The sequence below is a fragment of the Poeciliopsis prolifica genome, unplaced genomic scaffold (assembly GCF_027474105.1).
Source record: "Poeciliopsis prolifica strain line A6 unplaced genomic scaffold, Auburn_PproV2 SCAFFOLD037, whole genome shotgun sequence".
NCBI classification, from domain to species: domain Eukaryota; kingdom Metazoa; phylum Chordata; class Actinopteri; order Cyprinodontiformes; family Poeciliidae; genus Poeciliopsis; species Poeciliopsis prolifica.
In genome coordinates this window covers 142585-162500 of record NW_026562412.1, presented here as the reverse complement: position 1 = coordinate 162500, position 19916 = coordinate 142585, and the positions used below count along the sequence as shown (strand labels likewise).

The 19916-nt window shown below is 46.6% G+C and overlaps 1 protein-coding gene across 1 annotated transcript; it reads left to right on the top strand.

Moving 5' to 3' along the window:
• The first annotated feature begins 1157 nt into the window (after positions 1–1157).
• On the top strand, positions 1158–18962 carry LOC129374889 (uncharacterized). The gene is made up of 5 exons (XM_055053582.1): positions 1158–2230; positions 4437–8257; positions 10281–10398; positions 11345–12163; positions 15536–18962. Exons 2-5 carry the CDS (start codon positions 5041–5043, stop codon positions 16038–16040), a joined length of 4659 nt encoding a protein of 1552 aa, XP_054909557.1. The 5' UTR covers positions 1158–2230; positions 4437–5040; the 3' UTR covers positions 16041–18962.
• Positions 18963–19916: the final 954 nt, after the last annotated feature.

The following is a 19916-nucleotide window of genomic DNA, read 5'->3' as shown; positions in this document are numbered from 1 at the left end:
AACAGTCAAAGCACAAAGTTAAAAAAATCTTGATTAAAAATGAATAAAATCAATGACAAAATCAGACAAATGCAGAATAGGCTTGTTTGAAAAGTATATCTTGGTCAGAGTAAAAATGAGAACAAAAACAGGAAGAAACAGGAAGCTGGTCCAAAGAGGATCCTGACAGGAGGAAATCCAGAATGGATCAGAATGATTCTGATTGGCTAACGGGTGCAGGTGTCAGGGAAGAGGAGAGAGAGGGGCGAGGGACACTGGTAACAATGAACTACTTAGAATAAAAGAACAAACTAGAAATTCACTGAACTAAACAGAAACGAGGTTGAGAAGAACAAATGATCCTGACACTGAGATACTGAAAGACTAAAGATAGCAAACGCTAAGCTAACATGGGCAAATAAATATATGACATGTAGAGACAAGTAGAGGAGAGAAGCACTAACATAAAGTAGGGCATGAGTCAGAATACGATCATTAATTTAAGCTAAGCTAAGCTAAAAAAAAAAAACGGAGTTAAAAGGGAGATGAAAACACATCAGCTGAGCAAGACCATATTTGAACTTGGCTTAGCTTAGCTGGTGGGTCTGTGCCTTACCAGAAGCATGAGAAAAGTCAGACTCCAAAACTCCAGCAGGGGGCGCTCTCTGCTCCATGCTAGCTTGAACTTCTATTTCCTGTTTCCATGTTGCACCAACATCTAATGGAATTGGCTTTGATTGGCTCCAAACCAGCAGATGGAAACGTGCCGACTTTGGGACAGTCTTTCTGTGGCTCTGAAGGTTCAGGTCAGAGGTCAACCTGATCTCTAGCTTCCAGCTGGAAGAACTGAAGCTGTGCATTGACTGTAGAGCTGTAATTCTAGATTTATTGCTCTAGATTTGTAACTAGATTGTACCTCTTTAATAACTTCAGTTTCTGTTCAGAAAATTTTGTTTCATCTACCCATTTATCTGTTCTCAGCATCTGTTCAGTGACTGGATGAGTCAAAGGTCAAAGGTAGAGCTTTGAGGTCATCACAAATCTTTACATAATGTAGAGCTGTGTCTCATCTGCTCTTATTTCCTGTTATATATGTATAAACTTGGAGGACTGAGTCTTGTTGAACCCAACATGTGACTCTGTTGCTTTGATGAAAAGTTTCCAGTTCAAAAAAACAAATCCCAGTTCTGTCAGACTGGAACCAGTCCAGAACTGGAGCAGAGACCTTGAGTCTGCAGCGTGTGAAAGGTTTTAGAGTCGGTGAGTTTTGGTTGCTGTTCATTTCTTGAAGTTTCTTCTTCATTCTGTGGTTTCTGGAGGATAAACAGGGTTACTGTGACCAATCACAGCTGCTCCTGCTAGCTGCTCCTGCTAGCTGCTCCTGCTAGCTGCTAGCTGGCAGTGATCTTCCTCCAACGACACTTTGCAGGTGAACCATCAGTGCACTGACCACACAGGAGGACAGGACAGAGCGATGCTGATGGTCACGATGATTTTAAACGGCTCTGCTCAACGTGAGGAACCATTGTTGCTCTTTCTTTGCTGTAACTCTGCTGCTGACGCCTCCACAGCGATGCGTGTTGCATTAACGCCGAGGTGAAGAGTGGGAGGGAGGGAGAGGGCAAACCGAGAGGTACGAGAGGATGGAGAGAGCTGGGGAGGAAAAGTGTGTGGGAGACTGAGCAAAGGATAGATAGATAGATAGATAGATAGATAGATAGATAGATAGATAGATAGATAGATAGATAGATAGATAGATAGATAGATAGATAGATAGATAGATAGATAGATAGATTGAAATGTTGGTGAATAAAGGGTAAGGAAGGGAGACAAAGAACAGATGGAGATGGAAAGAGTGAATTTTGTGGATCTGAAGCTTTTAAACCCTTAAAGCTGCAAATAGCAGGAGGAGAGGAAGAGAGGAGGAGAGGAGAGGAGCGATGGAGGGAGGCTGAAGGGAGGTAAATAAAAACTGGAAGGGAGAGCAGGAGGAGGAGGGTTTGCGTCGGTGTGTTGGTTGGCAGAGAGCGCTTGTCAAAAAAAGAGAAAGAAAAAAGCTTCCTCTGACAGAAGGCATGATTCACAGCAGAGAGGGAGGGAGAGGAGCGCCAGAAAAACAGAGAGGAGGAAGAGGATGAAGAGGATGCAGCAGAGGAGCAGAAGATGCTGAAGACGAGAGCAGAGAGCCGGAATCGCAGACGGCTTCAGCGGCCGAGACGACGATGACGACAGCAGCAACGGCAACAGCAAGGTTCAGACTCTTTAATCGATATGGTGTGTGTGTGTGTGTGTGTGTGAGTGTGTGTGTGTGGGGGGGGGGGCTCGGCAGGTGGTGGCAGCAGCAGGAGACGCTCTCTGTTATCAATAGGCTCCTTTGACACAGATGGACTCTTCTGAATCCGCAATGAAATGAATCATTTGAAATGGTTTCCATTTTAAGGCGATCGCGATTCGACTGGTTCTGAGCGACTTCATCCAACTTTCCTCCTCTGGTTCTGATGTCATCAGAAGGAATCATCCGTCATTCCAGCTCCTGCTCCAGGATCCAAGCAGCTTCCAACTTCACACACACACACACACACACACACACACACACACACACACACACACACACACACACACACACACACACACACACACACACACACACACACACACACACACAGCTCCGTCAGTGTGTGAGCGCGGCTGTAGCTCTTCCTCTAACAAAGTTCCCCACAGGAATCAGCAGGACGTCTAAATTTAGTGCTGCTGTCCAGAGACACAAATGTTGAAGTTTAGTTGTTCAGCTGCTGGGTTTATGGAGCTTTAGTCATTTAGAACTAAATATCAGACGGGATTCGATGGGAAGATGGTTGTTCATTATTCAATTCAGTTTATTTAAGACTTCACAGCGAAAATCATCTGAAGGAAAATCATCTCGGTTCAATCAGAGATTCTGATTGGTTCCAGTTAATCTGTTCAGAAAGATCAATTAGTTCAGCACCGCTCCTCCTGACCAGCAGGAGGCGCTGGCATTATGTCATTGACTTTACAGCAATCCCTCATGCTGAGCATGCATGTGGCGACAGTAGAGAGGAACAACTCCCTGTTAACAGGAAGAAACTTCCAGAACCAGAGCCAGAACCGGGCTCAGTACCAGCAGCCATGACTGACTGCAGATTAGAGATGACAAAGCAGAAGACGAACCAGATGATGTTGGGTTATTTCTGATGTTCATGAAAGTAAAACACTAACAGCAGAACCATCAGAGTGGTGGCAGCATCATGGCAGCCGACGCCTCAGGAAGGAACCAGCCAATCAGAACGCAGACCAGCTTCTAACCGTCAGAACAAACAAAACCTGCAGCCTGGTACCAAATGGTTCTGGTTGGAACCTGTAGACCAGTCAGGTCTCTGATGGATCTGGTTATTGAGGTTTTCTATGTGAAATTAAAATCTGGATTGTCAGCAAGCTGTGAATCGAAACAGTGGGACCTGATCTGGTTCTGGTTTCCATCAGAACTCTGCTGCAGCGTTTTGGATCAGATGAAGGATTTTAACTTCCTGATAGTGAAGAGTTCAGCCTGAAGGAACAGGTTTGTGGATTAGATTATGGATTATCAGCTTCACTGCTGGACAGGATGTTTATCATTTAGGCAACAGCCCAGAGATTAAAGCGGGAATTTGTAGAACAAGCTGGGATGAAATGACATTTCCTGGTTAAAATCACTCAGAGGGTCTTTACTTTATTACTGGAGGATGATTTAATCCCAGTTCAGCGCTAAACCAAGGAGCCAAGCTACCTCTGGATAACTCCCCTTTCTGACTCAATGAGGAAAAAACACAATCAGTTAGAGAAGGACTAAAGATTAAATGACTCCCTGAGATTCAGAGGAAAGGAAACATGGAGGAGATTCCTTGAAGGTTTTTAAAGCTTCAAAGATGCATCCAGATACTAATTGATCTGGGATTGATTTGTCTGATAAAGATCTGATCATGACATTTTCTCTCAAGCTTGAAATACTCAACATGTCTAAATTACCATCACAAGCGAATTCTCCGAATGAAGCCAATCGAGTCTCAGCTAGCTTTAAAAGCTACATTTAATCGATCACCCTCAGAGTCAACATGAATGTTAAAGTCGCCCAGTATAATGATTTGATCAATATTTACTCAAATAAATCTGAGATCTGATCTAAAAAGTGAGAGTGAGAGGCAATTTGGGATCTCTTTCCATCAAGTCAACAGCTTTCCATGAGCTTTAATGGTTTAATGGGTGATGTCATCAGGCTTATTCATTTTAAGCTGATTTCACTGTTGTGAGTCGAATTCTGCAATCAACAGGACATGGTGTGTTGTAGAAAAGCAGCTTATTTGTTAGGAAGTTTCAGCGTCTGAAGACTATTTTCATGCATAAAAGCAGATTTTTAGGAAGGCATCCATAATGTTTCTCTGCTTTGTTTCTTCCTCATGCAGGAGACGTTAATCATCAAACAGCAGCAGAATGAGAGGAGCAGGTCCGACTGGATCCGTTTCCTCGTTTCTTCTCCCTCTTTCTGTGGCTCTGAGGCTGACAGACCAAAGTTTTGCTGGAAAGACATTGAACTGGCTCTAATCAGGCTAACGGAACAATAAAGACGCAGAATAAATACAAATTCTGTCACAATGTGAGTAAAGTGGAAGAGAAGATGAGCTTTCCAGTGGAAATGAAAAACTGTTTTCAACCTTTTGGAATCTGATTGGAATATTTCTCCAAGTCGGATTGTGTTTGGACATCAGGTTGGTCGTAGTGTCCTCATGTCCTGGAGCCTTTGACAGAAGGATGTTCCCAAACTTAGAGTCTGTTGACTTCTCATGAAAACAGCAGGAATATTTCTTAGTTCTCCACTGGAGAACAAGAAGGATTTTGTAAAAGGCGTCTCATTCCTGCTTTTATGGTCTTTCTGGAGACTGAAGCTGCACATCCTGGACAGTCAGTAGTGGTTAAAAAACCAGTTCTGCTCTTATTTTGTTAATTAAAGACTTCACAATTCACTCTTCAAGCTTTAGACGTGCCTCCCACCAACCCCCTGCACCAACCATGGGCAAGCCTCTCAGCCGCCCTGGGTGTTTCAGGAAGAGCTCCTGCTGCCTGGAGAAACATGGACTTGGGGATGGGGGAGTGGGAGGGCGGGACGTTGGGATGGAAGGGGGCTATGGCGATGGCTACATCCCTCAGCGATCCATTTATGACACCATGTGCATCAATCAGCAGATTGACAGCCACCACCACCACCACTCCAGGGGCTCGGTGAGGCGGGACGGAGGAGGAGACGGGAGCTTCAGCTATTCCACCAGCGGCTCCCTGAGAGTCAGCAGGTCAGACATGTTTGATCCACAGCCACGCTCCTTAACTCCAAATCCTTCCTTTGTTCGGCGCCTGGATGAGAGAGCCATCTACGATTCCCTCAAGCTGGGAGCGGAGGACAGCTCTCCAGGACATTTCAATCGATCCGTGTCTCCCTCTGTGTCTTCCTTTTCGGCTCCAGGAGTGTCCTCCTCATCAAAGAAGCACCACCATCACCACCACCCTCACCATGCAGACGGCACAAAGAGCAGAGAGAGTCGGCATTCCTGGAAAGCAATGTCATCTCCTAAACCCTTGGAGTGTGTGGAGATTCCTCCAGTGGAGCTGCTAGAGCGTGGCGGAGGCAGCTACCTGAATCCAGGCCACTACCCAGGACCGGGTCAGTCCTCCTCTCTAACCTCCCCTCTCATCTCACCCTTCTCCGGCTCGCCTCTCTCCTCAGGATACCACACTCCGGTGTTCTTCTCCCCGGCCAAACCTCGCCCCAGTCAGAGCCAGAGCCTGCGCTGTTCTCCTCCCCATGTGATGCAGCCCAGGCATTACTCCCAAACCCAGAGCCTGAGGCTGTCCCCCCCCCAGGAGCTCAGAAGGTCCCCCTACAGGACTGCGCTGGTCCAACTGTCTGCCCATGAGCTGGAGCAAGACCTGAGTGAGCGAGGTGGTGGATGGGGCCGCAGCGAGCGCGACAGGGACTGGGAGAGGGAGCGGCAGCGAGAGATGGAGCGAGGTTGGGCCCAGCGCGAGTGGGAGAGAGAGAGGGAGAGGGGCAGACTGGAGAGGGAGAGGGCCCGAGAGAGAGAGAGAAGGGAGACATCCACTTTTGGGACGTTTGGTTATGGCCGACCAGTTCCTCTACGCTCTGACAGAGACTCGGTGTTTATAGAGTCTGAACACGGCTTGGACACAACTCCTCTGCTTCTCCCCCAGCCTTCCCCCTCTCCTTCCCCCTCCCCTAGCGGCGCTCCCAGGATGGGTACTGGAGCAGTGGGCAGGAGCCGAGCTGGGTCAAAGGTCGGCCCAGAAGGGCTTGGTGGAGGGATGCCGCCGAGGTGTGACAGTGGGAGTGTTAGTTTAGTGTTGGTGGACGGTAAACCTGGTTGTGGGCCCAGATTAGTCAGCGAAGTCTTAATGCCAAACATGTCTGAGGTGGAAATGAGAGCATTAAATCAAGAGCACCATCGAGCCGAAAGCTGGAACAAATATGATGACGGATCCAGATCCAGTGTGAAGAACCCGCCTGAAAAGAGGATTGGCTCTCAGGTGAAAACTCGACCAGGAGGTCGGGATTTGGAGGGAAAAGTGCAGTCAGGGACAGAGAATAAGGAGGGACATAAAGGGACGTCCATCAAAGCTGGCGGAGCTACAAGTAGACAAGAGCATTTACCTGAACACTCAGGCATGACTGTCACTGAGAAGATTGTTGGTCCTGCAGACAAAGTTCAAGTTGAAGCTGCACCTGTTGCTAAAACCAAGCCAGAGCTTGGTCACTTCCAACAGCCAGAGAACAAAGTTGAACCTGAATCACAGTCTAATGTTGATTCAACATCTGCATCCAGTGTAGAAGCTAAAGCTGATGCTGAGATTGCTCTTGTTTCGAAGCCAGAAGCAGAAACTAGGATCAGTAATGGAGAAATAAAAGAGAGTGAAACTGACAATCAAGCTGAAAGTACAGGTGAACTTCAGGTAAGGTCAGTGGCAGCAGATAAACCTGAAGCTGCTCCTGCAGATCAAGCAGAGCAAAAGCTCGATGATTCTGGTAAATCCAAGTCAGCTCATGCTGGGAAAAGCTCAAGATCCAAGTCCAAATCATCCAAGTCCTGCTCCAGGTCTCGACCAGGTACAGCCACTGGGCTGCGTCCGGGAGTACTGAGCCCCCGAGAAAGCAAACAGCTGGAAGACTTTGAATCAGCTGGACCACCTGAGGACATCGAGTCCACCTGGCCTCGCAGAATCATAGTCCGAAAGAGGACTGTCCGCCAGGGAGGGGCCCTCCACAATCTTCCCATCCTCCCCCCACTCCCTTCTGTCTTGTCAGCCCTGGAGAAGAGGCATCCACACCTACGACATGGTTCAGAGAACCCATTATCAAATCTGATGAACCCTATTATAGGGCGATGCTCACTGAGAGAAGCCGCTCACCCAGAGCCCGTACAGGGGAGCGGTTTGGTAGGCCGAGCATCCCTCAGGGAGCAGAACTTGGAGCACTGGAGAGTCTGCAGAGAGCAAGAGGAACACAGGAGGTCCAGAAGTCGGGAGAAACGAGGAGGGGAGAGTAGGAACAAGGCAGAGAAAGAGGAAAGCAAAGGAAAGGAGGAGAAGAGAGAAGAAACCCTGACAGATGAGAAGGTAGTCGTGGAGGAAACCAAACAAGATAAAGCAAAGATAAACGCGGAAGAAAATCTCCAGACAGATAAAAACAAGGAAGAGGAAAAAGAGATGGATGAAGAAGTAAAGCCTGAACGAGTGGAAGATCGAGGGATAAAGATTAAAATTGGTCCAAAAGAGGAGGTAGAAGCAAAACTACACACAGAGAAACTGGAGGTGGGTGGCCAACAGGGAATAACTGCTGGAGAGGAAGGAGGGGTGGAGGGTTGGGATGCGGTTCTTGACATGGTTAACACTCTTTGGGATAATGACTGGGAAAAACGGGAAGCAGGTGGAGAAGAAGGAGGAGATCCAGATTCCCCTACAGGCTCCTTGCAGCGATGGCCTCTCCTCAGGCCACCCCTCGGCTTTGGGGGCTCTCATCCTCCCTCCTCAGCAGCCTCAGAGCTCAGTCTGACGGAGTTGGAGAGGAGGGCCCGGGAGTTGGACTCAGACCTGGAACACCTGGATCTTTCGCAGCCCCAACGGGAAGTGTACCAAGCGCTACTGGAACCAGGAAGGGAACGAGGCGACATGTACCAAACACATCCCGGTCCACAAAGAGACAAAGCTCCCCTTCACACAGGTACTGCAGATGTAACATATCTATGGTTGAGTTCAGTCTTCCTATGTTTGACATAATCTGTTCTGTTTAGCCTTCATTTAGCTGAAATGAAGATCCACTCAAGGTTCACCTTCATTTCAGTTTGTTGTCATCTCAATGCACTTTACAAGACTAAAGGTCCCACATTCTTGGGCTCACCGAGCAAATTCTGTCAGATGCGCTTAGACAAGGTTCTTCTCCACCAGGGCAGCAACTGGACAGAGCCGCAGCCCAAGATGCTGTGCATCCTTCATCTAGTTGTGCCAACACTCAAACGTATCTCAGTGTTGCATACTAAACGGTTCAATGTGAACACCATTTCCCACCGACACTGGGTCATGATAGATACCTTGTGTTTGGCGGACTTCAGCCCTAAATCCACATTGACTCCTCCGCTAATACGCGCAGATATTCCTTGGAGTGAAGCATGCCTGAGTATGTGGAACCCTTAACCTCATATCTCATACAGATCCATGAAATGGTAATTGTAAAACAACCAAATACAGTAGATTATTAGTGGCAGGTGATAAAAAGTTCTCAAGAAATGCAAGAAAGCACAGTCAACTGACTCAGCAAGTCGTCCTGAGAAAGCATGAGGTAACAGTAGGAAGGAGTGACTCCCTTTATGCCATTCTGGCCAAGATGGTGACACAGAGAAAAACTAGAACAAACTCATGTTTCAATTAAAGCTTTTAAAATGACAGAAATATTCTCTGGTTAGTACCATCTCCCCCAGGTACCCCGCTACCCTGAAAAGGGGCTATAGACAATGATTGAATGGATGGATGTAGATACTGATTGATCTGGGATTGACTAATCAACCTGACTAAAGATGTTTGCTGGAGAAATAAGAACATTTATATAATTGAAAGGTGTTGAATTAGTAAATACTAATGTAATCATCCAAATAAATAAAATATATCAACCTGATTGCAAGTCACGTCAATAATTAACAGTCTGAAGAGACAAATCTGATCATTTCATTCTTTGATTCAAAAGTTGCTTCTTTGTGATCATTAGTCAAATAGCAAAACATCACACAAGAGCTAATGTTTTCTTAATTACAATACATTTTTCTATTGATTAAATAAATAAACAGACATCATTTGTAAAATGATATTCAGCATTTTCTACCTAAGTTTAAACTGGACATTTGAGGCTTTTATGATATTGCTGTTCAACTACATGGATCAGATAACCCTAACCCTATAACCCTAACCCTATAACCCCAACCCTAACCCTATAACCCTAACCCTATAACCCCAATCCTCACACTGCAACCATGTTGGAGAAAAAGTTCTGCATTTAAACAGTTTCTGTTTTCATCCTCCAACTAAACAAATTATGTATTGATAACACCTCCCTTCCTAATGATGCATAATTAACCACGGTGACTTTTTGGATCAATATCATGTTGCCACAGCAACAACGTTTCTCCTGCCAGTTTGCGTCATCACAGCAGGGATAGCCTCAGGTTTCTGAAAGTTTATTCTGTAAAGCAGAGAACAAGGTTCTCTAGCAGATCCAGAACCAGAACCTACCTGCCAGGGTCAGGCTACAAATATTTTAGTAATCGAGTGATCTATCGATTATTCTTACGAGTAATAGTCATCTGATAAAAACCATCAAAAAATAAAATATTGGTAAATCTAGTATAACAGCAAAATTACTATCGCATTTCAACATCAGTCCAATTTTTCATATTTGAGTTTCCTTAACATTCACCTTTCTGTAGTTGAGAAAATTAACCTGTAACAATGACAGCTCACTTTCTAAGAAAGAAAAGTTATCCAAAAATTATATTCAATTTCACAATAAAGAGGCAGACTCACAAAAAGCTGATATGTCTGATCCAGCTTTTAATTTATGTATTCATCTCCAGTCCATCTGTCCATCTGTCCATCTGTCCGTCCGTCTGTCATTTGGTCAGGGTTCTACTGAAACCCATCAGGTGAACCCTGAGCTGTCTGGTTCTCATGTGTCTCCTGCTTGCTTGTGCTATCAGGCGTTAGCAGCAGATCCCAGGTCAGTCTGGAGCTGAATGCGATGACACCGACCGACACCGACAGGTCAACTAGTGACTGGTCGACTAAATCTCCCAGCACCCCCACTGCTGGACCGAGGTAATTCCTGAACAAAGATTGTTTTTGTTAGTTACTGTCTGATATATTTCTTCATAAATGTTTTCATCTTGCATTGTTTTGTATTTTTTTTAATTAGAATTTTGGAATATTGATTTCTCACACTGAAAAATTCAGAAACATATGGAAGCGAAACATGGAGCCTTGAGGCACACCACAAATTTAGCTGAAAGGTTCTAATGGTGTTCTTCAAAGAGTATTCTTCTCGGATTAATTTTGAACATGCTTCACTTCTGACATAACCAGGCTTTTCAGTGTTTTCCTGACTGGTCAGTAAACAGTAACATCCACCACTGCTGCAGACTGTGAGGGTCTTGTACAGAAGTTTTAGGTCCGGTAAAGTTCTGGTTCCAGGAGACCTCACTCTTCTGATTAAACACCTGTCTGGAAGTTCCTGATTTGCTGTATCTGCAATGTTTCTGCAGATACAGGAAATAACACTGATGTCAATTGCAATAAGCTACTTTGAAATGATGGGACATCTAAAAATCCCTTCATAACCCTGCAGGAAGAGCTGAGATGAGTCAGCCTGCCGGTTGCTCGAATGGGTCGTCAGAAGCACGATTCATGTTGTTCTGGGAACGTTTATCCAGAACAAAACGAACAATATGACCAAAATGAGCCATGGCTCTGAGAACAGGTGTCAGGAGGAGATACACATATAGGAAAGTCATTGAATGTGCAGCGGTTGGGGAATTACTGCCTGAAAAATGGGCTTGATGTCATCGGCCTCCTGCTAATCGCGCTGCCAGTGGCTAATGAAGGTAGACACATGTCCCAGCCACTCTACAAGCTGCTGCTGATCAGCTATCTGTCTACTGGAGCATGACATCTTTAAGATGGAAGCATGGCCTTGGCCTCACTCAGTCGGTTGGTACTGTTCTGTCGGCCCAGTGGACTCAAAGACTGCTTTGTGTTTTCTCTCCAGCTCCTTTAAGGAGGACAGCTCTCCGGACTCCAACCTGACACTGGAGTCAGACTCCAGCGGCGTCTTTCTTTCCTTATCCAATCAGAGCCAAGACGATGGCGGCTCTGACAGCGACCAGCCAATCAGTGACTCTGAACTGGGCAGCAGCAACACTTCGCTAGAGAAAGATATGGATGACGGAGGCTTGAAGGAGTGGGGAAGGGAGGAGAGCTCCGAGCTCCAGTGGTGCTACCCTTCACTGCTCAACACGCCGTCCTACGAAGACGTGGACGGACACGGCGGCGGTGATGACTCAGGGTGTGGAGATGCCGGCGTGGACCAGGACGACCTTTCAGCAGAGCAATTTCACATGAAGACTTCGTTCACTGCCCCCCAGAGGCAGGAAGTGCCGGCCAGGAAGAAAGTAACCGTAATGGGCATGGACCCGCCCCTTCCCCTTTCTCCCTCCAAGCAACAAATCAAACGCCTTCTAGATCCGAACCAGAAGCCACTGAGAAGCTCAGGCCTGGACTGCGGGGACGTGGATCCCTTCGTCCAATCAGATAGCTTCGTCTATCTGGCCGTGTCTGCAAGACCTCCGCCCACAGGTGAAACCGGCGGACTTAAAGAGATTTCTACCCATGATGCAAAGCAACACACCATCCAGAAACAAGCAGGAAGCACCGGAGCTGAGCGACCCACCACGGACCCCAAGATGGCTGCCATCGCGCCTCAGAAACCAGAGGAGGGAGACTTCCTCTGTACCGATAGCTTCGTCTACCTGGCTGCTCCGGCATGCCTCCTGCTGGGCCCCGCCGGAACTGCACCGTACGGTGGCAGGTAGGTACAGCGGCATCCAACCACATCCATCTGAACTGTCCATCCATCATCCATCCACCTGTCCATCCATCGTCCATCCATCCATCCATCCATCCATCCATCATCCATCCATCCATCATCCATCCATCCGTCCATCCATCCATCCATCATCCATCCATCCATCGTCCATCCATCCATCCATCCATCCATCCATCATCCATCCATCCATCGTCCATCCATCCATCCATCCATCCATCATCGATCCATCCATCCATCCATCCATCCATCCATCCATCCATCCATCCATCCATCATCCATCCATCATCCATCCATCCATCCATCCATCCATCATCCATCCATCCATCCATCCATCCATCATCCATCCATCCATCATCCATCCATCCATCCCTCCATCATCCATCCATCGTCCATCCATCCATCCATCCATCGTCCATCCATCCATCCATCCATCATCCATCCATCCATCGTCCATCCATCCATCCATCCATCCATCCATCATCATCCATCCATCCATCCATCCATCATCCATCCATCCATCCATCATCTATCCGTCCGTCCATCCATCCATCCGTCCATCCATCCATCCATCCATCCATCCATCCATCATCCATCCGTCCATCCATCGTCTATCCATCCATCCATCATCCATCCATCCATCATCCATCCATCCATCCATCGTCCATCCATCCATCCATCCATCATCCATCCATCCATCCATCCATCATCTATCCGTCCATCCATCCATCCATCATCCATCCATCCATCCATCATCCATCCATCCATCATCCATCCATCCATCATCCACCCATCATCCATCCATCCATCATCCATCCATCCATCCATCCATCATCCATCCATCCATCCATCCATCATCCATCCATCCATCATCCATCCATCCATCATCCACCCATCATCCATCCATCCATCATCCATCCATCCATCCATCCATCATCCATCCATCCATCATCCACCCATCATCCATCCATCATCCATCCATCCATCATCCATCCATCCATCATCCACCCATCATCCATCCATCCATCATCCATCCATCCATCCATCATCCATCCATCCATCCATCCACCCATCCATCCACCTGTCCATCCATCGTCCATCCATCCATCCATCCATCCATCCATCCATCCATCATCCATCCATCCATCATCCATCCATCCGTCCATCCATCCATCCATCATCCATCCATCCATCGTCCATCCATCCATCCATCCATCATCCATCCATCCATCGTCCATCCATCCATCCATCCATCCATCATCGATCCATCCATCCATCCATCCATCCATCCATCCATCCATCATCCATCCATCATCCATCCATCCATCCATCCATCATCCATCCATCCATCCATCCATCCATCCATCCATCATCCATCCATCATCCATCCATCCATCCCTCCATCATCCATCCATCGTCCATCCATCCATCCATCGTCCATCCATCCATCCATCCATCATCCATCCATCCATCGTCCATCCATCCATTCATCCATCCATCCATCCATCCATCCATCATCCATCCATCCATCCATCCATCCATCATCCATCCATCCATCCATCATCTATCCGTCCGTCCATCCATCCATCCGTCCATCCATCCATCCATCCATCCATCCATCCATCATCCATCCGTCCATCCATCGTCTATCCATCCATCCATCATCCATCCATCCATCATCCATCCATCCATCCATCGTCCATCCATCCATCCATCCATCCATCCATCCATCATCCATCCATCCATCCATCCATCATCTATCCGTCCATCCATCCATCCATCCATCCATCATCCATCCATCCATCCATCCATCATCCATCCATCCATCATCCATCCATCCATCATCCACCCATCATCCATCCATCCATCATCCATCCATCCATCCATCCATCATCCATCCATCCATCATCCATCCATCCATCCATCCATCATCCATCCATCCATCCATCGTCCATCCATCCATCCATCCATCGTCCATCCATCCATCATCCATCCATCCATCATCCATCCATCCATCGTCCATCCATCCATCCATCCATCCATCCATCCATCCATCCATGCATCCATCCATCCATCCATCATCCATCCATCCATCCATCATCCATCCATCCATCCATCCATCGTCCATCCATCCATCCATCATCCATCCATCCATCCATCCATCCATCCATCCATCATCCATCCATCCATCATCCATCCATCCATCGTCCATCCATCCATCCATCCATCCATCCATCGTCCATCCATCCATCCATCATCCATCCATCCATCCATCATCCATCCATCCATCCATCCATCCATCCATCCATCCATCATCCATCCATCCATCCATCCATCCATCATCTATCCGTCCATCCATCCATCATCCATCCATCCATCGTCCATCCATCCATCCATCCATCCATCCATCATCCATCCATCCATCATCCATCCATCCATCATCCATCCATCCATCATCCATCCATCCATCCATCCATCCATCATCCATCCATCCATCCATCCATCCATCATCCATCCATCCATCATCCATCCGTCCATCCATCGTCTATCCATCCATCCATCATCCATCCATCCATCATCCATCCATCCATCCATCCATCATCCATCCGTCCATCCATCGTCTATCCATCCATCCATCATCCATCCATCCATCCATCATCCATCCATCCATCATCCGTCCATCCATCCATCCATCATCCATCCATCTATCCATCGTCCATCCATCCATCCATCCATCCATCCATCGTCCATCCATCCATCCATCCATCCATCCATCCATCATCTATCCATCCATCCATCCATCCATCATCCATCCATCCATCCATCCATTCATCCATCCATCCATCATCTATCCGTCCGTCCATCCATCCATCCATCCATCCATCCATCATCCATCCATCCATCCATCCATCATCCGTCCATCCATCCATCCATCATCCATCCATCCATCCATCGTCCATCCATCCATCCATCCATCCATCCATCCATCCATCGTCCATCCATCCATCCATCCATCATCTATCCATCCATCCATCATCCATCATCTATCCGTCCGTCCATCCATCCATCCATCCATCCATCCATCCATCCATCCATCCATCCATCATCTATCCGTCCGTCCATCCATCCATCCATCCATCCATCATCCATCCATCCATCCATCGTCCATCCATCCATCCATCCATCCATCGTCCATCCATCCATCCATCCATCATCTATCCATCCATCCATCCATCCATCCATCATCCATCCATCCATCCATCCATCCATCATCTATCCGTCCGTCCATCCATCCATCCATCCATCCATCCATCCCTGGGAAAAGTTTCTTTGATTCTTTTCTCTGAATCTTTCCAGGGACTCGGACTCTGAGAGTTCTGGTTCTGGTCCAGTTGATGTCTCGGTTCTGGGATATGGCTCAGTGGCCGGGGACAGCGACTGGGACTCGGACCTGTCTGACTCTGATCCCAGTCGCTCTTCCAGGTCCGCCAGCCGGTCCCGGAGAGCCCCCGCTGGGTCAGACTGGGACATGTTGGGAGAAGCGACCGAGCCCGAGGTTCTGGGAGAGCTGTTCACAGAGCCGGACAGGCACGGCTGCGGGAGGTCCGGGAAACTCCCCGGCGGTGCGGCAGAGACAGAAACTCGGCCCGAGTCTCCAGCAGCGAAGACAGAGATGTCTTCGGAGCAGCAGTCCACCAAGAAGGTGACCTGGCAGTTCAAACCAGCCCAGAGGTCCGTCTGCACCGGAAGCAGGAAGGAGAAGGACCCGCCACGACTCCCAGAAACCGGAGGAGGGGACGGACACCGACTCTCCCCTTCCTCCTCATCGTCTTCGTCTCCGTCCTCATCATCGTCAGGGTGATTCCTGGCAGGTAGAAAGTACCGGCTGATCTTGTTGCTGTTGCTGCGGTTGCCTTCTCCAGCCTTGTACAAGCTGCAGTAGGGTTGTTGCTTTCCTTAGACTAGCCCACAGATTCTCGTGTATAGATAGTGGACTCGGTTCTGGCCCGTTCTGTGATGACAGGGTGAGAACATTTACCTTCATTTCATTACTCTGCTTCTCATGTTGACTGTGTCTTTTATAATCATATTCCACTTTACAGTATTTAATAGTGTTTCAATAATATATTTTGATCTTTGAGATATAGATAAATATTCATATTTAGCTGTAATGAATGTGTGCAGAGGATGTTTCTTCTTCTAGACTCAGATAATGAATGTTGTCATGGAGCAAACCGCTTTCTGCTGTTTATCTGCGGCCATATTTAGCTGAATGCCGCCGGGTTCTGATAGAAACGGTTCTGGATGTGGCTCAGTCCGGTCTGTTTCCATGTTTTCACAGCTTTTGTTACATAACCCTTCTGCAAGTTCGGCGTTATATCCATAATAATACAAAGTTAAACTCAGCTGCTTCTGTCACATTAATCCAGACCCAGTTCCGAATCCATCGAGCTTTTCTCTGATCCATGGAGGCTCACATATATAGATACAGCCAGCCGGACCTTTCACATGCAGAACTGGAGGTTCAAAGGTCAGGAGTGAGAGTGGCTGGTTGCTAGGCTAGCCACCGAGCCTGCAGCAAACATGATTGGTTCTCAAACATGGTCAGAACTGAGCAGAACCAGAGGAAGTCTGTTCATTTCTACAGTCCAGCATCACCAGTTCAACAGGCCGTCGATAGACGTGTCGCCTCATCCGGACCCGCCGATCGAAGGTCCAACTGGGAGGCACTGCAGTCTTTGGGTCCGAATCCCAAAAAGAAACTGATAAACCACAGAAAATCAAAACCTTCTATGGTCCAAACATGAACAAACAGGTTCAGTTTCCACAGAACCAATTAGTGGGCGTGTCTTTGCTCTCTGGGCTCTGATTGGACAGAAATCAGGAAGTCCTCCAGCAGTGAAAATGAAACAGAAACATGATTTATGAAGGTTCTGGTGGTTGTTGCCTGATGAGTTGCTGCTCAGGGTGAAATTGGCATCATTCCTGTTTCGACAGCAAATGGAAAACTAAAGTCTCAATTTTCTCTGACTGAAAAGCTTGAATAGAAAAACAGACTAATGGCGTTTTATTTGGAGCGGCAAAGTCGGGTATGGGTGTTTAGCAGAGTCTCTGGTGATTCATCCAGGTGGGAGTCCAGAGACTTAATAAACCGGCATGCTGTTGAGGGTTTAAAAGCTTCTTAATGATGTAAGGGCTGCTCCAGTTCTGACCAGCATTCTTCCTCCAGTACTCCAATCTCCCCAACAACCGTCATGAGTGACCCATGCAGTGATTGCACAAGTCCCACGTTCTCCACATAATGTTTGGTTCAGGAAGCTTTAGCTGCAGGGTTAGGGTGTCGACGCGCCTCCAGTCCGTTACCGGTTAGTTTCCTCTCAACAACAAGAAGCATGACTCCAAAGGGTCACTGAAGGCTAATGTTGCTCCAGTTCATATGTGGGTTGAAGGGAAGCTGAAACAGTCAGTCAGCTTTACCTTCATTCCTCTCCTTGAATCCAGGGTTCCAGGTGTTCCAGACATCTGTCCTCCCTTCCTGTTTACTTGCACAGCGCTCCTCATCTTCACTGCAGAGCAGATCTTTGCAGTGAAGGTTAAATATTAGCTGCAAATTAATTCAAAGACCCCATCATCAAGAAAACTATGCGATTACTGAGCGATAATCAGACAGTGCTGCATTAGCTTCCGTACATGGTGTTCAAATTTATCATCTGCTTTCATTTTTTTAAATGTTTTACTTGCCGACTGAAATATGACGATGTTTGGTCTGTAAAGATGTGACTGTTTGTATTTAATCGACGGTACGGTCGAGTGTTTTGGAGCTGCCAGTAAACTACAGATGCACCATGCAGCCTGTGGGATGTATGGAAAGCCATGTGGCTCACAATTCATCCACTTGTCTACAGCTGCTGGAGCCTTCTTCAGGCGGATAAACATCCTTTAGTTTCATGGAAGTGGAACTGCTGGGAGTAGGCTCAACAAAAACGGGAATTTCCAGAAAACTCCGGTTCTTGTTGTGGGTCGGAAAACGCGGCTTCATTACGCTAATTAAAGCTTTCTGCCAATCATTTTAGCATCTTAATGTCCAAAAAAAGGTAAACAAACATTCTTCATCAATTGCTATTTGCTGACCCTGAACCTGGGCTTCACGCTGCATGGCATATATACTGTTATACCACAGAAGAAGAGTTTCACGTTTAAAGCAGCTGAGATGCCAGCCATCAAACACAATCAACATTTCTGATTTGATCAGTAAAATTAGTTCAAATGTGTCTGATGTTGATATACCAAAGTGTAATCCTGGATGTGACTGATCAATAATCATTTGTAACTAATTCCAACTATCAACTGAAAGTCTTGGATTTCCTAAAAGCCGGATCCAAACTGTTATTTATGAATCAGGACTAAATGTTTTAAAAGTTCCTTCATGTGATCCTCTACAAGGTCTCAGACATTTGGGAATCAGGGGTCTGATAGCTTGCTTTTAATTCCTTCATGTAATCTGTCTGAAGCTTAGAGCGCTCCAGTCAGAAGAATCACTAAACGCTGGTAAAACATCTAGTTTCACTGTGACAGACTTTGGACAAACGGCCAATCACATTCTACTGAATGTTTTTGTACAATTTTGCTGATCACTGTTGAAGCTTTGTGGTGATGAACAGTCCAGACCTTGGATGCATTTTCAAGGGGAAACAAATAAGAATTATGTGAAAATCATTTTTTTCTGTGTGCCATTTTTCCACATTTAGTTTTGCATTAATGTGAAAATAAAGAATGAACTTTCTTCTGCCTGATTGTCTCTTTCACTTCATCATATTTTAAGAGAAACCAAGCGACTAAATGTTTGGTTTAGTTGTATTTGCACCTTACACTTGCAGCAATAATGTGTTTTGTTGCTCTAAAACTAAAGCTAACTGAGCATTAGCACAGTTAGCATGCAATTTTTCTCTTGTTTTAATTTCTAATCAATTCCAAAAAATTAAAATTTTGATAAAAATCTTCCAAGTTCGAAATCTAATTCCTAATTTCAGCACAAGTAACTTTAACAGCTATGGCTAGCTGCTATAGATAGCTGCTATAGCTAGCTGCTATAGGTAGCTGCTATAGATACCTGCTATAGCTAGCTGATATGGCTAGCTGCTATAGATAGCTGCTATAGCTAGCTGCTATAGGTAGCTGCTATAGATAGCTGCTATAGCTAGCTGATATGGCTAGCTGCTATAGATAGCTGCTATAGCTAGCTGCTATAGGTAGCTGCTATAGATAGCTGCTATAGCTAGCTGATATGGCTAGCTGCTATAGATAGCTGCTATAGCTAGCTGATATGGCTAGCTGCTATAGGTAGCTGCTTTGGCTAGCTGCTATAGCTAGCTGCTATAGGTAGCTGCTATGGCTTACTGCTATAGATAGCTGCTATGGCTAGCTGCTATAGATAGCTGCTATAGGTAGCTGCTATGGCTAGCTGCTATAGATAGCTGCTATAGCTAGCTGCTGTAGGTAGCTGCTATGGCTTGCTGCTATAGGTAGCTGCTATAGCTAGCTGCTATGGCTAGCTGCTATAGATAGCTGCTATAGCTAGCTGCTATAGGTAGCTGCTATAGCTAGCTGCTATGGCTATAGATAGCTGCTATAGGTAGCTGCTATAGCTAGCTGCTATGGCTAGCTGCTATAGATAGCTTCTATGGCTAGCTGCTATAGGTAGCTGCTATGGCTAGCTGCTATAGGTAGCTGCTATAGC

Coding starts and splice junctions, on each gene's coding strand:
- LOC129374889 (XM_055053582.1), top strand. CDS start 5,041: ATGGGCAAGCCTCTCAGCCGCCCTGGGTGTTTCAGGAAGAGCTCCTGC. Junction 10,399..11,344: donor ACCCCCACTGCTGGACCGAG/GTAATTCCTGAA, acceptor TTTTCTCTCCAG/CTCCTTTAAGGAGGACAGCT. Junction 12,164..15,535: donor ACTGCACCGTACGGTGGCAG/GTAGGTACAGCG, acceptor GAATCTTTCCAG/GGACTCGGACTCTGAGAGTT.